At 36.7% G+C, this 24,474-nt stretch overlaps 3 protein-coding genes across 3 annotated transcripts in view; all 3 read left to right on the top strand.

Moving 5' to 3' along the window:
• Positions 1-6,467, top strand: part of pitpnc1a (phosphatidylinositol transfer protein cytoplasmic 1a) — a 73,159-nt gene extending 66,692 nt beyond the window's left edge. Inside the window, exons 6-9 of the mRNA XM_052552182.1 lie at positions 693-788; positions 2,785-2,940; positions 3,393-3,456; positions 5,109-6,467. Of these exons, the coding sequence (XP_052408142.1) occupies positions 693-788; positions 2,785-2,940; positions 3,393-3,456; positions 5,109-5,422 (630 nt within the window). The 3' untranslated portion in view covers positions 5,423-6,467. The remainder of the gene's footprint in view (positions 1-692; positions 789-2,784; positions 2,941-3,392; positions 3,457-5,108) is intronic.
• Positions 6,468-8,207: 1,740 nt separating this feature from the next.
• Positions 8,208-14,538, top strand: dxo (decapping exoribonuclease). Its single transcript, XM_052552180.1, has 6 exons — positions 8,208-9,020; positions 10,933-11,159; positions 11,238-11,457; positions 12,975-13,110; positions 13,366-13,460; positions 13,653-14,538. The coding sequence occupies exons 1-6, from the start codon at positions 8,599-8,601 to the stop codon at positions 13,780-13,782; spliced, it is 1,230 nt and encodes a 409-aa protein (XP_052408140.1). The 5' UTR covers positions 8,208-8,598; the 3' UTR covers positions 13,783-14,538.
• Positions 14,539-17,465: 2,927 nt separating this feature from the next.
• On the top strand, positions 17,466-22,276 carry anks4b (ankyrin repeat and sterile alpha motif domain containing 4B). The gene is made up of 2 exons (XM_052553051.1): positions 17,466-17,734; positions 20,871-22,276. Exons 1-2 carry the CDS (start codon positions 17,574-17,576, stop codon positions 21,979-21,981), a joined length of 1,272 nt encoding a protein of 423 aa, XP_052409011.1. The 5' UTR covers positions 17,466-17,573; the 3' UTR covers positions 21,982-22,276.
• The last annotated feature ends 2,198 nt before the right edge of the window (positions 22,277-24,474 follow it).

The following is a 24,474-nucleotide window of genomic DNA, read 5'->3' on the forward strand; positions in this document are numbered from 1 at the left end:
GTCACTGTCCTGCAGGGTTTGGCTGCAGTCCTAATTAAACACACCTGAACCAGCTAACCAAGCTCTTCCAGCCAATGTATTGGGGCAGACTGGTGATAAACTCTCTTTGTTCATCTTTGGGACACAAATTAAGATATTTGTGGAGTGCTTCCTGACCCTGCATAGACAGCAATGACATATGGACTATTTTAACAATGTCCTTATCACTTTTCTGGGCCTTCTACATGGTAGTTGCATTGCTGTCTATACAGGATCAGAAAGCTCTCGGATTTCATCAAAAATATCTTCATTTGTGTTCCAAAGATGAACAAAGGTCTTATGGGTTTGGAATGATGTGAGGGTGAGTAATTACTGACAGAATTTTCATTTTTGGGTGCATGATCCCTTTATTCAGTTAATATACTACTGCAAAGAGCCACAAGCGACTAGATTTTCTGTTAGTTGCTTGATTTCCACTCACTGTAATATATCATCCCCTCACCATATCTGTATTTTACAGATCAAATATGTTCTGATTGTGTTGCATCTCACATCATTGTTGCTTTCGGTGTGAACAAAGGAAACTTGTTAAACCACATCCGGTTAAAACTAATTTGGAGTTTAAGTGCATCCTGACAATTTCAGTAGCAGTGGTAGCTGGTAGATTGTTTCTTCACAAATTTCCTTTCTAACATCCTCTCATTGTGCTCTAGATCTTTGATACAGAGCCTCGAGATGAAGAAACGGAGGTGTGCTTTATTGACATCGCCTACGACGAGATCCCAGAGCGCTACTACAAGGAGTCCGAGGTAAGATAATTCTTCAGTAAAACATAAGTAATCCATTAAAGAGATGATGAATAATTTATAAGGAATACAAAGGTACGGGATGTGCTTATAAACACCTCCAATATTTTCCTGACCTCTATCATTTATTCATTTGAGCTTCACTGATATGGTATTTAGTGCTGATGGGATTTCGTTTCGAGAGTGTTTCTCCCACATAGAAAAAAACAACAAAGGAATACAGGTTATTTTTAAGCCAATACTGAATTATTAAAAAGGCCCTGTTGAGATCTCTACTGGATACACACCAGACTCAGAAACACATCTCCACTGTACCGCCGCAGTCATTCATTTCCACACACTGTCTCTCTCCTCCTGCAGAGGTAAGCATAGACAGATGAGAGGAGTGCAGTGTTATCTTTCTCTGCCAGGAGCCTGTCGCTATCTAAGAATCCAGGCCAGCAGTGGTTCTGTTTGAGGAATAAAAAAGCAGAGGTGGGATTAGATGTGGAAGGGAAAAGAACAGCTGCAGTGCTGGGAATGATAAGTGATCACTCTAGTCCTCATTTAGACAAATAAAATCACTTTATATCGCAGAAAACTACCTTAGCACTATTAACTAATGGGGAACAATGCAAATAAAGCAAATAATATCAATTTCGTCAGTGTTCGTTAAAAAACATTTCTTGGCCAAAGGGTTATTTTATCAACAATAAAAAAGCATGCCTTTAAGTATATGGTTTGAATGAAAAATGTACTGAAAACGTATATGAAGAGAAAACGTAACATTGAAAAGAACTAACAGTGCACTAACAATGATTTTAAAAGAAGAAATGTGTAGAAAGTAATGATTTTAAATAATCCAGTCATAGTATGTTGAGGTAATGACCGCTTATTAAACACCATTAAACTGAATTTCATCTAGGACATGCATCAAGCACCTGTGTTATTGCACACGCTATCAAATGGAGTATACACAAGTATTCACATCAAAACTGAAGTATACTTTGGGCTCAAGTGTATCAGTGATGGTCAATTGAAGGTCAGTTTTTGGATTGTTTTAAAATGTTTTGTTTTTGTTTTTCACATTTGTCATGTAGCATTTACTGATTAGGTAATTGGATCAAAAACAATGAACTTCCAGGCAGCTACCATTGATATGAATGGGTAGCTTTCTCAAGGTATAATAGACCTTGTTCATTAAGATGCCACGATTCTTACCATTCTTGTGTGGGTGAGATGATTTGGCTGTCTATTGAAATAACAAAGTCTTGGCAGGGTTGTTTCTTTGTCCAGGATTAGTAGCAGCTCGGTTTTCAAATAAATTCAGATATGCAGGCAGAAATATGTTAATACCCATTGGTTGTCTGAGGGTAAAAAGAGAATTGAGTATCATCTGCATAGGTATAATGGGAAAAGGCTCTGAGAGGTGATAATTTTGCAAAGTGAGTTTGAGAAAAGGAAGAGTAAAAATTGTCCAGGTACTGAACCCTGTGGTATGCCGGTGGGTAGTTGGTGTGTAAAACACTCACTTCAAGTGCTCTGCTCTTCAGAGTGAGTAGAGCAAAGTGATACTAACTTTTAAATGGAATCCACTCTCTAATTTTGTGCATAAGTACAAAGATGCAATAAATGCTATAACACTGGGTAGGACAAAAATGAAAAAATCTCAAATAAAACAATAATAATATAATTAACATCTGTAATTTAAATGTAAAATCATAGATATCTTTCTTTGTGTACAGAAATTTGCACCAACCAGAACACAACCAGTACAAGGACAAGTTTACAAAGTTTTTACCATTTATTATTAACTGTATAATAAGACATCCAACTGTCAGACCCAATGCTTAGTGTTTGCATAGTTGGCATGAGTTTCACCTTTTCTTCCTTTCATCTTTTTTCTATTCTGCTATGAATACTTTTTAAAAAAGGTTGAAATTAGACTTTATTGTGTATTGGATATATAATAAGCTCTGTGGGACACTTATTTTTCTTCCATTTTGTATTTCCACTCTAGGACCCACGATACTTTAAATCAGAGAAGACAGCCCGGGGTTTGCTGCAGGAGGGCTGGAGGGACACACAGGATCCCATTATGTGCTCCTATAAGCTAGTAACGGTGAAGTTCGAGGTGTGGGGACTTCAGACACGCGTGGAGCAGTTTGTGCACAAGGTCACTTCCACCACTCCACATGCATATCCCAGTCGAGCCCCCTAAAACCCTAACCTTGTAGTTACACTCACTGCAGATCGCTCAGATCTATAGATAGATCTGTCTATCCAGCTGTGTTTACCATGATGTCATCTAGCAGCACAATTCCTGGATCATCTTCGTTGGTTCTGAAACAATATTCCTGTCAACCAATCAGATTTAAGGGTTAGGATTAGTCAGCTTTGTGTTGGAGCTGGAGCTTCAACAATATTTCTTTAACTTTTCATTTTCTACAGATGTTAGGGTTGTTGATACCATTAGGGTTAGGGAAGATTAGGGATACTGTATGTTCCTTTCACAGAAGTAATTCTCCAGCACTAAAAAAAAGATCCAGGAACACATCCAGTACACATGTACTTTATACTTTGCTACATCACAATCACCATATATTTCCCCTGCCTTTCTTTCTGTAGGTGGTGAGAGATGTGCTGTTGCTGGGTCATAGACAGGCTTTCGCTTGGGTTGATGAGTGGATTGGTAAGTTTGGCACTGACTAGCCAGTCATGCACACATCCTTCCCTTCAGACTGTTGTTTTTCGTGCCTTTACCTTTATTTGCGGTTTTCTTTTGTGTTGACTCTGTCCCAGAGTCATGACTAACAAACCTCATGGATACCGAAGGATGTCATGATCCATAGCTCACAGCCGTGTTTAGTTTTTCATGAGTCACTGCAAGAACAAACAGACTGAAAAGCTGAGAAATTCAGCTCTTTAAAGTTGTTCTTCGTGTTCTCATCAAGGACCTTGACCATACTGATTAGATTAGATGGCTTGAACACATTTTTCAGTCATATACACTGCTGTATCTCCTCAAAAAATCTCCTCTGTTGGAGATTTGAGCAGGGGTCTCCAATCCTGCTCCTGGAAGTCCACATTTCAGCGGTTTAGCTCTTGCCCCAATTAAACCAGGCTAATCAAGGTCTTCAGGATCATTATTAACTTCACGTGAGGTGTGTTGGAGCTAAACTCTACAGGAAGGTGGTCCTCCAGGAGTAAAGGCCATTGCACACGAAGTCCGAAATTCTAGGTCTTTGAAAAATAAGACCTCACGTTGTGTCAATCATGTTTACACACTGCCTCAGAAACATTCATCTGTCGTAAAAAAAATTGAATCAGGTTACATTTTCGGCAATTTTTGCATCCGTAGCAAGCATTTTGAGAGGTGTTTTGACAATTCAGAGGCACCGTACAAGCAAATCCCAAAATCCAGAATAGAGACTTTGTCTTGCAGAATAAAGCACGGTAAAGATCCTTGAACAGTGAGTTCACAGGTGTAGGTGGTCTTCTTTTTAATATGTGCCTCGCTAACAAAGCATCAAACTGAGCCGCTGACATCCTGAAGTAAGCTTTGAATTGCCCGTGATATTCCCATTGCTCTTTAATAAGGAGGTGGAGATCTCCTTCTTCTATATCTCAGGATGGGATGGAACAAATATTTCCTCTCTTTTTATCTTTTTAATAAGAAAGAGGAAAACAAAATCATTCTCACAGCTTGAAGACTCCATTTAGTACGGTTTCGTGAATTTTCGCATCATACTCCATGTGTTTATGTGGTTAGGTTTATGTGCGTGATGAATTATTAGGATGACGAATATGAAAAAACGCATATGAAAATTTCGTTCTCTGTGTGCAAGGACTTTAAGTCTGGACACCCCTGAATTTTTGATACCCCATCATGAAATTATTTAATGGGATTCGATGACTTGTAGTGTGCAAGGAAGACAGCTATAAATAATAGACACACAAAAGGTTGCAGAAACAAATAAAAGTGACATTAAATATTTCACTACAGTTTGTTAATGGAAGCCTCTTGAACATCAGATTGAATATGATTTTATATTGGATGTTTAATCCAGAAGAGTCAAACTCAACTTCTGTGGGGAAGAGTTAATTAAAGAAGAGTCTAATTAAACACAACTGATCCAGCTAATTAAGTCTTCAGGTTTACTAGGAAGTACAGGTAGATGGGTTGAAGCAATGTTGGAACGGGACTGTTGCCCTTCATCATCTGAGTTTAACACCGCTGGTTAAGACCAGTATAAATTACATTAGCGAGGAGACTTTGTCTTCGTGTTTCAGATGTCCACTATACCCCACTAATGGAAATTTCTTTGCTTTGGATGTTTAAAGACATGACAATGGAGGAAGTGAGAGAATATGAACGAGCCACTCAAGAAGCCACCAATAAGAAGCTGGGAACCTTTCCGCCTGCTATTGCCATCAGCGAGACGCCCCTGCCATCCTGTGCTCGTAGCGGTCCATCAAGTGCTCCCTCCACACCCCTTTCCACCGAAGCTCCAGACTTCCTTTCTTTGCCCAAGGACAGACCACGGAAGAAGTCCGCTCCGGAGACCCTGACTCTTCCCGACCCAGCACGGAGAGACTCTCTCTTCCGCTTTCCCAATCTCTTTTCCTGGGGTCCCAGCACCCCGCAGCCTGAGTAAACCACAATTCTGGCCTTAGTTTATAAAAACATACCCCGGAAAAGTGTCTGTTTTGACCCAATCGAATCAGTCTCTCTTTAAATACTGAGAGATACTTACAGTTTCCCAAACCCACACACACAGAGTGGCTTTTCAACCTCTCCAACCTCATGTTTTACACTGGGAGTTAATTTACAATAGGCCAAAAAGTGCATTCGGACTTACAAAAACATTACAGACCACTGTTCAAAATATCTCAGGAGTTGTCCCATTGATAGATTTTTTTGTTGTTGTTGTTGTTTTTGTTCCTTCTGGCTGAGCCATTTTTCCTACATATGTTGAATACGGTTAGGATTTGTAGCCACCGTTGTTTTGCTGTAGTGCTGTATTTAATAGTATATTCTGCTCGGTTAATATTTCAGTTGTGATATTATGTTAAGTGACTTTATCCTCAGGCTTCTCAATTTCTCACTCCAGTTAACCAGTGTTTGACATGTACTGTAAATATCTCATTTCTAAGAATGTAGGGTTCATTTTGATAGTGCTTTTGCTGTGCTCTTGTCTTTAACTTTGATCAGTTCCATTCCCACAGACTCCGAAAAACCAAGTGATACCAGTTTTACTGGCCTAGCACTTTTTTTGATCTGTTGTTAGACAAAACGAACTGGAACTTGTCTGTACATACTGTAGTTTATCTTTATAAATATATATATATGTTAGGTTGAGGAGCATCTGCCATGTAACTGAGTATGCTGTTCTACATTATATGTTCTTGGTTGGGATTAATGTGATGCATTATTATCCATGAATATGAATTAAGTCCTCAAGGAATGCTTGATAATTAGATTGTTGTATAATCTCTGAGCTCTAAGGAATGTTTTGCTGCTGCTGGCCAATGTATACTTTGTAAATGGAAAAGCTCTTGTACTCTTGCTGGTTCCCGCGGATCTGTTCTTTTAAACTTAAACACTCTTTTCTAAAGGATTCAGAAATGCACATGCCAAATCTTGGGAACTCATGCTTTTGATGTCAACTGCCATTGTGAAATTAAAGCATTTGCTAACAATTGGGATTTCTACTTCATTCCGGTTTCACCATACCTGTATTCCTATCATATGTCTGCTATTTCTGTAAAAAAAAAAAAAAAAAGTGAAGTGTTATACATTGAAGAGATGGATTATAGCATCTTTCTTATCTTCAGCAGTTGAGAAGAGCAGTCTATTTTGGTGAACAGATTATGTATTAAACAGCCTAGGAATTCATAGAGGTTATAATGTGTGTGTGTGTGTGTGTGTGTGTGTGTGTGTGTGTGTGTGTGTGTGTGTGTGTGTGCGTGCGTGCGTGCGTGCGTGCGTGTGTGTAAACCACAGAGAAATTCTTTCTTGTTAGTGCATAGTTGGTGATTAAATATCTAATTGAATTATAGAGGTGAAAAAAATATTTTACAAAGTTATATTTGCATGATCGAATTCTCCAGATGCTACTATTAAAGATATGCAATTATCCATATTGGTACAGTGTTATAGTATGATCATCCTTTCTTCTGTGGAACATAAAAGAAGATCATTTTAAAAATGTTGGTAATCAAACCGTTTTGATTGCTGTTGACTTTTACTATACAAAGACAGAAATCAGATGGAAGGCAATGAGAACTGAAACTCTTTGGTTACCAACACTCTTCAGAATATATTTTTCTGTGTTCCACAGCACAAAGACATGCATACAGTTTTGGGATGACATGATGGTGAGTGAATGAATGATAAAATTTTCATTTTGGTGGTGAACTATCCACCTTATTCTTCCCGTTAAAATGGGCCGTTTGAAAATTGTTTTGGTCTAGTTTCTGGTCTCTTCCCCGTCCAGCTATTTTTATCTGTACAATACAGTTTGTTTTCCTGATTGATATAGCAAATCTGTGTGTCTTATTATATTATTGCAATGTATTATCTTAAGTATAACCACACTGGTTTGTAGTGCAAACAGTTTTTAACGTTTACTGCACATAGCTATTATTTTCCTTATGGTGGGTAATGGACCGGAAGCTTCACCTATATGCTTCCACATTTTAGAAAAAGGTGGATACCTTTTGACTTTTATTCTAAAAATCATAAACATAATTTTTAAGAGGAACAAATAATTACATGTTTATATAACATTAAAATAATAATAACTCAAAGGTTAAAGTCTGTTACCTTAATTAATTGTCTAATATTGTCTGAAGCTGACTGCTGCATTTGACTTTTTTTAGTACCGCCACAGCAAGAAATATATTAACAGCTTAGGACTTTTATTTTAGGACTGTATTGTCAGGGTAGCAAACCCAGCGTAGTAGATCATTTCACATGATACATAAGATGGCAATAAAAAGGAAAAGTTGCCTCCAAATGAGATTCAATGTGTCCTAGAAACATAAATCAAATGTTTTAAATTTGTGATGACAAATCTTCCAAATTGAATATTGTTTCTCCCAAGTGGTTAAAAATTAAACAACTGCACAAAAATCACAATTCTGGCTTTATATCCAGCAGTTGCGAGTTTGTGTCTCACAATTTCGTTTTCATTATTATTATTCTTTAAGAATAGTTTATATTTGTGTTATATCTATATCAGAGAGAAGTCGATCAATTTTACCAAAAGGTTCAATGAATGCATTTTAATGAAATTACAAGGTCAGTTTTTTCCAAAATAAAAATAAAACGTGATTTTATAAAACAGATATGGTGACGTTTCATTTCAAGCCGACTTTAACATTTATCATGCGCATTGGCTTTTATTTTGACGTTGGCTTTTATTTTGAAGTTGTAATATACGGCTTTTATTTTGAAAGTGTGTTTTCATTGCTGTGTACGCGCTTGCTCCGCTAACAGTGTAACTTATATGTATCCGAGTGAGATGTCAGTTTAATCCTAACTAAAGACCACGCTTATTTCTGACAAAACGCCACGTATTATGAAACACTCCCTGTGGAATATTATTTGTATTGATTATAAATGCTTGAGAAAGACATGGTAGCTAACGGAAGTAGTGTTGTTGCTATCACTTAGGCTAGTTGGTTGGCTATCTGCTACGTTGTATTCAGTCATATTCGCATTAACGTAACGTTACTTGATTAGTTAAACACGTACTGTTTAACTAATTTTCGCTAATGCTGAGATCTGCAGGTGGTTTATCTCATCACACCACACTAAAATCAGGCCATGGCTCAGCGTTACCACAGAGGCCATCCTCCCGAGTCTGTTGATAAGAGATGCTCTGACCCCAGCAGCGCTGATTATGAGACGAAGAAGCGCCTCCGAGCGACGTATGAGGGCCAGCAGCGAGCCGCCGGGACCCTGAGCGCTCACAGACAGCTGTACGAGAGACCCTTCCCGCTGTATAAGCAGCCCGTGGAGGTGGGCTGCTTCTCTCTGGACTCCCACAGGGTCTTCTGCAACGACCCGAGGCAGCTGCGCTACTACGTGCAGCCCGCACAGAGCCCAGGCTTTGATCTGAGAGACGGATACACCAGCCGCTTCGTCAAAAGAGATGACAGCGTCAAAGAGAAGCTGGATCACGTGCTGAGGTGGATTCTGGCCAACAGAGACAGGATCCAGACCAGGGTCCAGACCTCCTCATCCAGGTCAGAAACACCTCAATGTGTAATTAAAGACAGGTCTGCAACAAGCTCGGTTAGACATGCATTGCACTGCATTGTGTGTGTGTGTGTATATATGTGATGGAGAAATAATTATTTGGGGGGAGTTGCACATGACATTTGATTTTACCAGAACTAAGCTTCCCTTTTCATAAAAATAAAATAGAGACAAATAATCTAATATTTCATTTAGTCTAACATCATACTCCCCATGAGTCTGTGAGTCATCATAAGGATCTGCAGCGGTCCTTTTTATGTTATAATTTCTTTTTGTCAATTATTGGTTTTGGAGTGTTTTTTCCTCCGCTTGTTTCTGCATTTCTGTTTTATTTGAATAAGCAGTAAAGATTTTTTTGAATGTGTTTTAATACATTCATAAATAAAATAAAACAAGTTTGGAAACATTACTGTTTTTAATGTTTTTGAAAGAAGTTTCTTCTGCTCATCAAGCCTGCATTTATCTTATCAAAAATACAGAAAAAAAATGTAATATTGTGATATATTTTAACAATTTAAAATAATTGTTTTTAAATGTATTATACTTTAAATGATCATTTATTTCTGTGATGAAAAGCTGAATTTTTAGGATCATTATCACGCGATCCTTTAGAAATCATTCTAATATGATGATTCATTATCAAAGTTGGAAACAGTTCTGCTGCTTAATATTTTTTCAGAGCATGTGATACTTTTTTAGGATAATTTGATGAATAAAAAGTAAAAAAAAAAAAAAAAAGAAGCTATGTTTTTAAAATATAAATATTTTGTAATAACAATATACACTACTGGTCAGTAATTTTTTTTCTTTCTTTTTTTTTAAATAAAATCAATACTTTTATTCAGCAAGGATGTGTTAAATTGATAAAAAGTGATCGTAAAGAAAATATATTATTAGAATTTTTTTTTTTTTTTTGAATAAATGCAGTTCTTTTTAACCTTTTATTGATCAAATATATTAGACAGCAGAACTGTTTCCAACACTCATAATAAATCAGAATATTAGAATGATTTCTAAAGGATCATGTGATCGACTGATGTTACATGTGACACTGAAGGCTGGAGTAATGATGCTGAAAATTCAGCTTTGCATCACAGGAATAAATTATTTTTTAAAAGTATATTCAAATAGAAAAGTATTATTTAAAGTTGTAATAATATTTCACAATATTACAGTTTTTTCTGTATTTTTGATCAAATAAATGCAGGCTTGATGAGCAGAAGAAACTTCTTTCAAAAACATTAAAATAGTAATGTTTCCAAACTTTTGGCCTGTACTGTACATATATACATATATATACATATAATGTATGTATGTATGTGTGTGTATATATATACGGTTTAAACTGTTGTACTAAAACAAAAATGAAGCTAAAATGAAATTGAGTAATTATTTAAAAAATAATATTAAGAAGAAGAAGAATACAAATAATAAATGATACCAAATTACTTAAGTTTTTAGTTTTATTTTTTCATTACAATGTCAGGGCACTAAATTATTAATCTGACATTTAAGAAAAAAAAGAAGTCTTATTGAGTTTTTTGATTTTCAAAACTTGCTTAATTAAAAGTCATTTTATTAAATCCACATCATTGTCCCAGAATGTATGTACTGCTCAGATGGGTTATTATAGTCGACTAACATAAAAACCACATAAACACTTACATGAAATAAAGTAAAATGCAAGTTGCCAATGCGACAGTTCTCATTTTCTTTTAGTTGAAGTACTAAAGTAAAAACAAAATCTTTAGTAAATATGAAAAAACACAACAAAAGTATGGAACGCCTGATTCAGATTATTAATCAAAACCTATGAGAGTACCTCAGCAGTCCTAAAGCAGCCCTTCAGCACACATGTCTTGTTTCTGTGTTCAGCTGAGTTACTGAGTGTGTGTGCAGTGCTCTAGGAGTGGACTTTGTGACATGGAGAGGACACCTAACCAAAGTGCTGACCACCCCGTACGAGACTCATGAGGGATGGATGCTGGCCGCCTCCAGGTTCAGAGGCAGCATCTACATCAGTGAGGTGGAGACCGAGGCGGCCCGAGTGAACCGAGAGACCCGCTCCGAGCGGCAGGAGGAGATGATGTACTGGGGATACAAGTTTGAGCAGTACTTATGCGCAGGTCTGAGGCGTCTGCTGTTCTCTACTGTAAGACAGATAATGGATCTCAGCACTTACCGACCGTTTCCTTCATTTTCAGATGATGTGGATGGGACTCCAGACCCAGGGGGCGTGGTGAACACCAATGAAGCGTTCTGCACGGTGGTTCAGACGCGTCTGGCCGACCACACGCTGCTCTTCTCTGGAGAAGTAGACTGCCGCGTCAAAGACCCTGATGCTCCTCCAGCACCGGGATCTTATGTGGAGCTCAAGACCTCCGCCGAAATCTGCACCCCGAAGCAGAGAAGCAACTTCCACAGGTGAAGCTATCCATGTGCAAACTGCAGCATATAATCATTGCTGTTAATGCTGTTCATCGTCTGTTTGACTACATCATTAACTCTATTTAACCGTACATTTTTACCGTCATATGTAGATAAATTTGACACCGTCACCACTGATATGCTACAACTAAATATATTGTAGAAACTTACGAAACTCATCATTTGTATTGTGAAAAGCGTGATACAAATAAACTTGAATTGAACTGATTCAACAGAATTAAGACCTGTTCACACCAACACGTGTTCGGCACAAAATCAGGTCTGATTTTTATTTTAAAAATAAAAAAAAAAACAGGTTTGGAAAGGAAATGCAAATTAATACTCTTAATAGTGGCGCTTAAAAAGAAGAAATTAGTGTTATCAACCATTAATCACATCCAAAATAAAGGTTGTATTGTACTGTATATATTTATTATGTGTATATATATATAAATACATACAAACAAATGCATGTATAGATTAAGCAAATATTTACATGTGTATAATTATATTTAAATTTAATTTATAATTAGTGCTGCAAATCTATGAATTGTGATTAATTGCATCCAAAATTTTGGGTTTTTGTGTGTACTGTGCTTGTATATATAAATACACACACAGTATATATTTAGAAAATATTTACATGTATATATTTATATTCATATGTATTACATTTATATATAAATATGTATAATATATAACAACATAACTTTCTTATACGTAATGTATATACACAGAACACACATATTACGTAAACTAAAACCTTTATTTTGGATGTGATTAATCACGAATAAATCATTTGACAGCACTAGAAGAAACGGAGCGGTTGCACAAACAATGCACTGCACAACTTCCAGCTGTTCACGTTGCACGTTCACGTTGTTCGTAGTGCAATGGAATAGAGATTCGTTAATTTCTCCGTCAGAAAATCTGTCGCATTGATTCCATACAAATGCTTCTGTCGTTCTCAACATATGTTTAGGGATATTTCAAGGGACAGTTTGTCCAAAAATAAAACGTCTGTCATTGTTGACAGTAGCCATTAGCTATGTTTCCATCCAAAGTTACGAATTAAAATCATGCACACAATTGGAATAGTGCATAGAACATTTGCAAATAAACTTTCAATCTTTCAATCCAAGCAAGTTGACGAGAACAAAATCGTCTCTTTCTGATTAACTTGAAAGCTCTGATTAGCTGATTAGCGCCAAATATGAGAAAGAAAAATTACATTTGCTGCAGGATTATTATAATTATAATGAAGCACTTTGACGTGACTTCACTCAAGTATTTTATAATGACAGTCCATTGGTTCATTTAATTTTATACTGTCCCGTTGCTAAGTCACATGTCTTTTTTGATGCGCAATAAGGAATTTATTCAGTAAAAGTGTTTCCATCGCAGTTTATGCACATTTTTAGAATTTATGCACATCTTGGCTTTTCCATCCAGTGCTCTTTATTTTATTTTTATGCATCATCCCATGCATGTATGTGTGTACATTCCTCTTGTAGGTACAAGCTGCTGAAATGGTGGGCGCAGTCGTTTCTTCCTGGAGTGCCACAGATAGTCGCTGGGTTTCGAGACCATGATGGGATAGTGGTGGGTGTTGAGACCATCCCAACCTCGAAAATTTCTCAACTCATCAAGGTTTGTTCTATATAACCACCACATAAGATCAGTCCATAAGATGGTTTTCAAAGATGTCTTTTATGCTCACCAAGGCTGCATTTATTTGATTAAAAATACAGTAAGAACACAACTATTGTGAAACTTTATTACCATTTAATTTTCGATTTTGAAATTTATGTTTATATTTATTTCCATGATGCGAAGCTGACTTATGAGCATTTTCAGTCTTCAGTGTCACATGATCCATGATTTTCACTGCTCTTTACTCTGCAGAACGAGTACAACTGCTGGAAACCAACAGTCTGTATGAATTTCTGCAACGATTTCCTGTCCTTTGTCAAATCAGTCGTCACAGAGGACAACCCAAGGTCAGAGGGTTCTCTTAAGTCACTCTCTTAATGCACGTTCAAGGTCTTATTTTGAACAGTTCATCAGTGCATGTTGGAAATTAAGAACATTTGTTGTTGTAATCCTTTGCAAGTCCAATACCTCTTTTATACATCTATCATCGGGTTCGGGATGGTTTGAGATTGTGACTGGTGTGATGTGATGTTTTTCAGAGTGGTGTACCTGTTCACATGGGATCCACACAGAGACGTGAGCTTCACCGTCCACAGAGACTCTCAGTATACCTTCTTACCAGAGTGGTACATCCGGGACACGAGCAGTCCTCATTCATCTCAACACTGATATACCGAGCTCACACTGTGTGCAGTACATCCTGGACGTACTGTAGCAGAGCAGTGCATGACTAGCCAGTGCTTGTGTTTTTTTATGAATGTTCTGGATTCAGTTTGTGGCCTTGGTAACAAGAGTTCCACCAAACATCAACAAACATGTCGACTTGATGTACGCGTTGACTTTTTTTATATAAATATATTGTGATTTTATCCTTTATGTTGATAACCACAAAATATCCTTGATCTATTTAAGTTTTTAAGCCACACACATTTTATGATTTTAACAGTTCTATACAATATGAAAATATCATTTACCACAAATTGGCCCTAATTCATGAAATGTGTTGTAAAGTTGTTCAATTAATTAATTCAATGTGACAATTTAAATGACGGTTTGTACAATTTTTCATTTGTTTCACTTTGACATGTGGAAGAAAAAATACCTACCGTGGCCATAACTTTTTACGTTTTATTTTTTGTTTCCCTCGTTTTAGTTAAATCTTATCCTCATTTCCTCATTTTAATTTAGATTGAACTAAAAGGGAACAAATCAGTACAACGTGTACTTAACTTAAATGAGGAATTCACATGCGGGACTCTTTAGGGTTATTGGGTTATATCAGAGAAATTAGTCCTCACTGGATTTCTACCATAGCTTTTATTAGGATTTACTTAAACTCATTTATACATGCCAAAAAAGTACAGTAAATAAGGTTTTACAAATGAAAGTATAAAATATGCTGAAATAAAGAAACTTTATTACAAAGTCTTCGTTGCAATTTATTTGTGTAAACTGTTTTAGTTTTTAATATTAATATATCCACTAGATAAAACCGTTCCATTGACACAGCAGGCAAGATTTCAATCAACCGGAGTTGCCCTTTTTTAAAAAAAGATGTAGATTTAGGGAATTATTGTCTGAATAAATACACTTCGACCTCAAGTTCAAGTTTACGCTGAGCAGTGCATTTTTAAATGTCTTTCACGAATGCTAAAGTGTGATCATTATGAACTAATCCACCCCTTCATACACTTGTTAGACACATTTAACTAAAAAAGAAAAGTCTGTCATTACTCCCCATCATTTACTTACAAACCCATACAAAGATATTCTGAAGAATGCTTTTTTTTATAATCGAAGCATACCACAAAAGTAGTGTGAGCTACATAAGTTTCCTGAAGTCATACGATAGATTTATGATAATAGCTTTTAATAGTTTTATGTTGGGCTTAACTATCGCCTTTAAATTCAGAATCACTCAAATAATGTCATGTTTTGCTTTGGATTAACCTTTCATATGTTATAAAATACTTTCTGTAGCACAGATTTACATCAGTAACCATTTTGTCTAAGATTCTGATCAAAGAAACTTGATATTGTACACGTTACAAACTAAAGGTCTATAAAACAGTGTTCCTGTAGCTCAATTGGTAGAGCACTGCGATGTCAAGCGTTGGGGGTTTGAATCCCTGGGAACACATGATAGGTAAAAATTGTTAGCCTGAATGCACTGTAAGTCACTTTTAAGCATCTGCCAAATGCATAAGTTTAATTTAAATTAAAATCATTTTTACGCTTTAAGTATGATATGTGGTGCTCCTCCTGAGGGTGTGTGTAGGTTAGAGGTAATCATAAATCAATTGTGGAGAAGGCTAACTGTATCTCAGTGCTTGAGCTTCTTCTGGAGGCCCATGAGTTTAAACGTTGGCAGCAGTGATCTTCTCAAACACCACGAACATGAGGGCGGCCGACAGCTTCACCTCTAGACCCTTATACAAACCCAAGAGCCCTGTCACACACAGGACACAAGCTCATCAAAACAATTCAGACATGCTAGACGGATGCAAACTAGAACAACACTGCAGACATCAACATTTAAAACAAAAGACTATTTTATGGCTAGAAGCCAGTGAATGGAAGCTATGAAAATACGACACTATTTTGTTGGGGTGGGATAAAAATTAATCCAAATATAATGCCTCTGGTTGATAACCAGCATTACTGAAAGTAAGCGTTACACTACATTGACTGAGGTGGACTTACTTGATCCAGTCCATTAGCAGAGAAACCTCACTGCTCAGGCTGACCACTAGACCCTTCTTTTTTACCGTCTGAATTATACAGGCCAAACTGCAGAGGAAGCACTGGAAAACCATCAACATCTGTCAGCTGTATTATATGATGCAACGGCTTCCTGCGATCATATTGATGGTGTTACCCTCATGAACCGAATGGCCTGAACCGTTTGCAGATGATACATTGCAGATGTTGCAATGACTTTAGCAATGGCACTGATGAGAAAGATCTCAAATGATGATCATATCTGCCCATAAAGATTTATATAAAGATAACATTAAACATTTTTGTTCATTAAAATAAAGCTGAACAGACTGTATAAAGTATGTTTAAAATGCAACACTTACTCATACTCATTTTTTATTTAGCTTATGTTGGAGCACTAAAATTACTATTTTGAAATAAAAACAAAAAAGAACTAAAATTGAAACTAGTTAAAAAATACATTTAATAGTGCTGGGCAATGATTAATCACAAATAACTGCATCCAAAATAAAGGTTTCTATGTACTTTAAATGTGTGTGTGTACAGTGTGTTTTTATTATGAATACATAAACACACACACACATACAGTTTATATTTTGAAAATATTTACATGTGTATATTTATATTATATATAAATATATTTAATATATAAACATAACATATTTTTCTTAAATATATACGCATGCGTGTGTATTTGTATATACATAAATACACACAGTGCACACACATGTATTATGTAAACAAAAACTTTTATTTTGTATGCAATTAATCGTTTAACAGCATTAATATTTATATTCATATAAATTATATGAATATAAATATATGCTTGTAAATGTTTTCAAAATATATACAGTATGTGTGTCTTTATATATAAATAAGAAATATACACTGTACACACACACACACATATATTTTATAAACAAAAATGTTTATTTTGGATGCGATTAATCATGATTAATTGTTGCTCAGCACTAAAATGTAGCCTAACATCACAATTAAATTACAAAAATATTACCAAACTAAATGAGAAAGTTAAAAATAACATCCATTTCTAACTATTATTAGAAACTATATAATAGTCGCAATAAAGGAACAACCTAGAAACACCCAAGACCACCTTAGTATTTCTCACAAGAAATAGGCCTACACTGTGAAGAACTCTCTCCTGATATGAAGCCAATGAGCAAATCTTTGCAAGGCTTGGAGCGGGCCGAGACCAAGACTCTCTTCAGTGTGTTGAATGTGTATAGAAGTACACACACACACACACAAAAAAAAAGTTTTATAAGTCTTATAAGACATGGTAGCGCATGGTCTAAGCTTATAGTCCTGCTCCTGACTAACACATAAACATACTCTGTTGGGGGAGAACCGGCATATCAGTACAATAACAGAACAAAGACAATGATATCAAACCATGATAGAAAACTATGACCACAATAAAGTCATGTAATGAAATCTAAAAAGATCAAATGAGAAGTATTAAATTTTTTATTACAAAAAAAAAGAGCACATAGTTCCCCCAGTTTCTATCTCTAAAAAACTAACACTGATGGTAAGCAATAAGAGCTCCCTCTGGACTTTAGTTTATGACCGTGATCGTGGCGTCAGAGTGAGATCAGAGTTCCTCCTCCCTCAGACGAAGAGAAGGATCCCGCGCCAGATGCCTGCAAAGATGCTCCTGTAACACTTCACAGAATACATTAACTCGCTGAAGAAGGGAGGTCGTTATCATAATCATGTCACGGTATCACAAAGCAGCCATCGATGGCTATTTGGATCTTTTGAAAGAAGCCACAAGGAAAGATCTGAACACCCCGGATGAGGATGGCATGACACCCACTCTCTGGGCAGCTTACCACGGACACATCGAAGCTCTGCAGCTCATCTGCAGTAGAGGGTGAGTGAGCTCACCAAACCTGCCTTTCTGTACTGGTCCTGTTAATAATTTCATTCAATACGTTAAGTTTCCAGAATATTCATTTTAGTTTAGGTTAATGCTGTTAAGGTTTTACAATGTTACCTTGCTTTGTGTGTCTAACAATTGATTTTTAAGCATTGATGACTAGATATCTGTGTGAAATATCAAACAATCAGTCAAACGGTTATCTGTATCTGTGCACTTGTAGTGTACTTCAATTATTTAGTATATCTTTAAAAAAACTGTACTTCTAGATAATATTAATGAAATAAAAGGCCACTTGTGATAGACACTTTCATGACAAGGACAACACTTAAGTATTCTTTTAAAGTCAAATACTTTTTTTGAAGTACATTTTAAATCATTATGTTTTGATAATATTTAGTCAGTATTTAAGGAAATATACTTATTTTAATGTGTTGACTAACATACTAATGCAAATTTAACTGTAGTGTGTTATTTAATCGTACATTTTAAACTTAATGTAAATGTAAGAAACTTCTTCAGTACAAATAATTGCAAATATATTTAAATATATTAATGAAATAATATTGTTTGTCATAAATGCACATTCAACAGTACGATTTAACCATATTTCGAAAGACATTAGAAGAAATTACAGAAAGGACGTACTTAAGTCCTGTTAAAGTGGGTTTAAAAAGCACTTTAACCTGTTAAATGTCACCCCGTCCCGTATACGGGACGCCTACGTTGACTATACTATATTACAATCAAATCTAATCTAATCTTGACAAACTATATATCGTTGGAAAGGTCTAAGACTCCCAAATATATATTTTACCAATATTTTTTGTTAAAAATTATGTAGGAAAAGTAATAGATGAATTTATGACAAGAGTGCACCCTCAGAAATCTACATTACAAAAGGAGCTTTTACCTTTGTTTAAAAAAAAGACTTCCTCGTTGCCTTTTTCTCTATCACTTTTTAGAAATCATCAGAAGTTATATATCACTTGAAAACATAAAATCCCAAAATTCATCCTTCAAAACCCATTTTAAAATCAAACATTGCATTACCATGTAAATGGTACATCAAAATCATGTTACAAAACGTTTTCAGTCATGAATTATAAAAATTTAGGTTTGTATCATGCACATTCATGTCTATCTTCAAAAACGTGAGTGACAGTTAACATGTTAAAGTACAACTAAATGCATTTACAGTAAACATTTTTAGATATTATTATATATTTATATTGTATATAAGAACATAATTCAGTTCACATGTAATTCTAAAGTATATTTTCCCCATAATAAGTACTTAATTAAAAAGTATGCTGAAGTGTACTCCTTTTTCACTAGGGGTACTAATAAAATGACTAAAGACTTTCTGGATTTAACCAGTTTTATGACCTCAGGGGCGAGTCTTTTTACTTGTGTGCCTTATGAGTCAGTAATCACTCTTTTCAACAGCATATCACATAAAGGTCTTAAACATTTAAAACGGATGTCATCGTTAAAATACCACTGAAATGTTCAGCATATTAGAATGACACTATTAAGTGAGTCCACAGTCAGAGTTTCGTTCCTCGCATGACTTGCTCTGCACATCATTTGAAAAACTCCCAAAGCAGATGCCAAGAGTTCAATCAGCTGAATTAGTTATGCAAATCTGGAACAATAGGCCTCTTCATTTGTCCCCAGTTTGTCCAGCGTAGAGTTTATTTATTCTGTGCAGCTCTGGGGCCGATCTCACTCAGGATATGGAGCACTGATTGCCATATGGCTGACTCCCAAACAGCAAAGCACTGTGTGTTGAGTGCAAACCCAGACGGGGTGTCTCTTGTCATAGACTTTCTAAAAGTTTTTTTTTTCTTTCTCTCAAAATAAATAAATAAAAAGAAAATAATATCCACCGTGTCTGTTTGCACCTTGTGTGCCTCATCCACCTATGAACAGATGGTGCTTAGAGAGATAAGCTCTTGTAGATATTGTAATTAGAGATTTTATGGGTGTACCTGTGGACTTTATTTTACAGCAGGTTACATATTAACTGTTTGCATGGTAATGGCATCAAATTCGTCATGGGAAAATACGTGAGAGTGGAATTTTGATTGCTGCTGAAGACAAATGAGGCGTCAGAGAAGTGCCAAAGATTGTGGCTATTTTTAAGTGGTAGTTCCTAAAGTGCCCATATTACATTAATTTAGACATAATAATTTTACTTTTGGCTCTGCTAGAATACATAAACATGGTTTTTGAAAAAAATCTCTGCCGAAAATGTTCTGTTTAAGTTCTGTCTCTTTAAAGCCCTTCTTAAAAGCCAGGTCTGCTCTTATTGGTCAACTGGCCAAGTTTGTTGTGATTGGTCAGCCACAAAGAGTGTTTGTCGGGAATACGTTTTCAGCTCCCAAGGCTTCATGAGAAGCTGTAAATAGTATTACTGTATATCTTCAGTATTAGGCATCAGTATTGCTGTACCAGTTTGGTAATCCTTATATAATAATCCTTTATTGTCTTCTGTTAAATTTTCCAACACTACATTTTCATAGTACCATCAGGATCCAGAGCATTGCTAAGCATTTCATAAATTTTTGGTTGTCCAGCATGGCAGTGTCGAGACCAGCTCATTCTGAGTCTGAGTCCAGACCAAAACCTGAGTAGGTTGAGTCAAAATCAAGACAGAGACCAAAAGAAGGTTGAGTCTAATTCAGACTTTGAGGTGAATGAGGCCTGGTTTAGGTGGATTGTATGCGTTAGTTAGACCGGACCACAAGATGTTTCAACAGTGTTGAAGTTAATATGGGACTCAAGACATAGTCCAGATGCTCCAGAGTACATGACAAGACCAAGAGCATGAGAAAGTGTTATTGGACTCGGAATGAGATGAACAGAGTCTGGTCTCAAGAACCTTAAGTCGGTGTTAAGGTGTTAGTTTTTTTAGGATGTTACCGGTGGTTGCTTACTAGTCTAAGTCAAAAGAGCCCATCCCAAAGTGTATAGTATATTCTTTATTGGTTTAATTATTTCCTGTATGTGGCTCAAGTGTAATTGAAAGATTTTGCTTGGTTTATTGCCACCTCACAGATCACTTAGGAAAGAAATAGCACCTCTCTAAACTACGATACTTGATCATTATTTTATTGTCTTTAAGGGGGGATCCGAACAAAAGTGACATCTGGGGGAACACGCCTTTGCATCATGCCTCTGCAAACGGTCACATGCAGATCGTCAGCTTCTTGGTGAACTTTGGAGCCAACCTTTTCGCTCTGGACAATGACTTCCACACTCCCATGGATGTGGCCGCCTCTCGAGACCACATGGACTGTGTCCGCTTCCTGGACACAGCTGCTGCCCAACAGACAGGCCAGAATGCCAAAAGGGTGGCGCGTCTGAAAGAACAGGCCACCAAAGATGCCGAGCGCAGAGTGAAGCAGTGCGAACGCATCAAGAAGAAACATCAGAATAAGATGGACAAGATGTACCGGGGCGGATCTGTCTCGGAAGGAAGTTCCCTTTCCAGCTCGGGTACCTTGAGCAGCATGAATGGAGAACAGTTCTCCAAACTCATAGCCGCAGACACCAATGGATCGATCTCTTCGACGATCAAGGGAACCCTCCAGCGCAAATTTGGGAAGAAAGACAAAGAGACAGTGAGTAGACAAGGGGACGGCAATGTCATTTTTGTCAAACAAGACATTGGCACCCAAGAGAAACCTGGTTTTGTTGACGTCTTCAATGAGCAGGATGAAATTCAGGATGATGACGAGGACGATGCCAAGAGAGATTCAGACGACGAGGGAGCCAGTCAGGGCAAGTCAATCTTCGAAAGACCTGGTCTCGGGAAAATGGTGTTCCGCAGGAACTTCTCCATGGAAATGGCCATGGACCATGAAGACCTCCCCAGCGGCAACACAGAAGACCTAGGGTACCTCATCCGTCAGGAGTTGTTTGAGACTGTGGATGAAGGTCTGGAGGGTTTGGACGAGAATTCAGAGCTTCCTTGGAATGAAGAGGAGATCGGTCTGGATGAGGAAGAGGAGACCTCAAACCTGGATTCTTTTTTGGCGTCGATCGGCCTGTTGGACTACGGTCCTGTGTTCACCCGGGAACACCTGGATCTTGACGCACTTATGCTTTGCTCAGATGACGATCTTAAAGGCATCCGCATCCAGCTGGGGCCGCGCAAGAAGATCCTGGAAGCATCGACTCGCAGGAAAGCTGTGCTGAAGCAGCCAGGCGTTATGAAGGACACCTTCCTTTAATAACGTGCACCACCCAATCCCGCCATACACAAACATTCACAGTTTCTCTACGCTAGCACCCCTTTGCCATCATGTAGTTGTTGTTTTTTAGCTCACTTTCTGTGATTTTGATGAAGTATGAAGTAACACAGAAGTTAAAATTTCCTTATTGTAGTCAAATAAGTTTCCAAAACAAATAAGTCTCCAAAACAAACATCTGACTTCAGCTGTTTTATGAGAATCACCCATTTTTCCCAAGAACATGTTAATTGTTTTCATCTTTGAAATAAAAGTGACTTGCATATCTCTAAATAAACACTGTTTGTGTCTAGAAGCCACGCCTATCTATCCATCTATCTATCTTTCTGTCTGTCTGTCTGTCTGTCTATCTATCTATCTATCCCTGAACACATTCTTCAACACATAATATATTTGTTATGGCATTATTATTTTTTAATGTCTAATGACAGAATAAAACAGATACAAAAGAGAAGCGTTGATTTGGCAGTAACTTCATCTCAGTAAATGTATTTGAGATGTAGCAACTAACGTCTGCAGCTCCATAACCATGAGAAGCAGCCGCAGGTCCTTCAAAGAGACAATAAATAGGACAATTAGTTGAAAATACACTGGACACAAGTATTAGGACACCCCTTTCTAATGAACATGGTTTGACTATTTTAGTAATTAGTACAAATCAAAGCATCTATCTATCTATCTATCTATCTATCTATCTATCTATCTGACTTTTTTTCTGATTAAAATTAATAAAAATATACTCAGAATTTGATGCAAACCTGCAATAATTAAATTTGTTAAATAATAAAAATATCCTTTATGTATTTAATCCCATTTTATTAACCAATGTCTTTGCTGCTGACCTTCGAGGATCCAATTGAACCATTCTAATAAGCAGAAATTACTTAAGATAAACTAACATTTGTTCTTGGTTTTCATTGCTGAAGAGTGTTGAACTTTCTTCTTCTGTGTTCTACTGTACAGACGTGAATTTACATTTCCTTCAGCCTGAGGATTTTTATATTAAAACCAAACAAGCAAGCCCTGCCCAGATTTAAAAAAGTAACGTGTAACATTCATTTTCCATAAAAAGTAACTGACTGACGTAATTAATTGCTCTTTTAGGGAGTAACACAATATTGTAATGCATATCTTTTAAAAGTTACTTATCCCCAACACGACTTGAACATACGTGTATACAGTCAGTTTATACACTTTCAGAACTGTTGCAGCAGAGATGGAAACACAATTTTTAAATACATTGATTATGTTTCCACGTTTGTTGCCACAGGTTTGGAAGTGCCTTTTTCTGTTCTAAAGAAAGAAGTGTCCTAATACTTTTGTTCATATAGTGTACATCAAGTAGGAAGTGCAATATATGCACAACAGTACATACTTTCTTTTTCTCCTGGACCTGTTTTCCATCGCACTGGTGATGACGGCTTCTTCAGAGGTCTGTTCTGGATGTGAGACTAGAGGGGCGTTATAAACAACAGCTGTGTTTCATTTCAGCATTGTCTGGTAGTTTGTGCACTGCGTATTTTACTTTGACTGTCAGAAAACATTTAATGAGTAAACCTTGCACAATCTCCAGCACTGACGCCACTGCTGCTGCTTCTTCCACTGAAATCTTCAGTACTTCCTCTTCAGCGGGCTCTTTCTGGAGGGCCTCTTCTGGATTTAGGCTGCGGTTCTCCTTTTGCAGGGCTGGACCAGTCCTTTGGTTCCTCACAACGTCTTCCTTTATCTCCCGAGGTGAAAACTTCCAGTGAAGTACTTCCTGCGCAGCCTGCAAATGCTGCTGAAAGCAAAGAAAAGGTCTCATTCCATTCGAAACAGATGCGATGAATTACATGAAACAATATATAATGAAAAGTTTAACCAACAGGCAGTTTATGGCAGCCGTTTCAAACCTGTATGACTTTTATTTCTTCTGTGCAACACAAAATAAGATTTTAAAGAAGGCCCTCTTGGCTATGCATAAGATTACCACTAGAACTCGTTTACCTTCATTGTATGGACAAAATATTAATAAAAATATCTTAATTCGTCTTCAACAGAAGAACGAAAGTCAAATAGGTTTAAAACAACTTGAAAGTGATAGAATTTTGACAGAATTTACATTTTTGTGTGAATTATTATGACTGTAAAGTATCGTATATGTCCGCTTAAAAGTCTAATTTAAAAGTTTTCAGCCTAATAACATTTACTCATCAGTGTACCTTTAAAGTTGTATTAGGGAAAACACTGGTTCCAGGAAATGTTTTACTGATATGATGTGAATGTTTAACCTGTTCAATGTTTTTCAGATGTAGGTCGTAAACGTAGAGAAGGAGGAGCTGATCTGTGATGGACAGATGCTCAGTCATTGTGAATAGTTCAGTCGACATCTGCAAGAGCCCAGCAGTTGCTTCAGTTATGATTGATTGAACTAAATTAGCTAAGTTAAGCTAACCAACACGGGAAGAAACAACATTTCAAAACCACAAATATTAG

This window comes from Carassius gibelio, chromosome B3 (genome assembly GCF_023724105.1).
Source record: "Carassius gibelio isolate Cgi1373 ecotype wild population from Czech Republic chromosome B3, carGib1.2-hapl.c, whole genome shotgun sequence".
NCBI classification, from domain to species: Eukaryota; Metazoa; Chordata; class Actinopteri; order Cypriniformes; family Cyprinidae; genus Carassius; species Carassius gibelio.

What these genes read in the sequence shown, in the direction of transcription:
- dxo (XM_052552180.1), top strand. Translation starts at nt 8,599, where the DNA reads ATGGCTCAGCGTTACCACAGAGGCCATCCTCCCGAGTCTGTTGATAAG. An exon ending in TGAGCAGTACTTATGCGCAG is followed by an intron (nt 11,160 to 11,237) that starts GTCTGAGGCGTC and finishes CTTCATTTTCAG; the next exon opens with ATGATGTGGATGGGACTCCA. An exon ending in GTCACAGAGGACAACCCAAG is followed by an intron (nt 13,461 to 13,652) that starts GTCAGAGGGTTC and finishes GATGTTTTTCAG; the next exon opens with AGTGGTGTACCTGTTCACAT.
- anks4b (XM_052553051.1), top strand. Translation starts at nt 17,574, where the DNA reads ATGTCACGGTATCACAAAGCAGCCATCGATGGCTATTTGGATCTTTTG. An exon ending in CAGCTCATCTGCAGTAGAGG is followed by an intron (nt 17,735 to 20,870) that starts GTGAGTGAGCTC and finishes ATTGTCTTTAAG; the next exon opens with GGGGGATCCGAACAAAAGTG.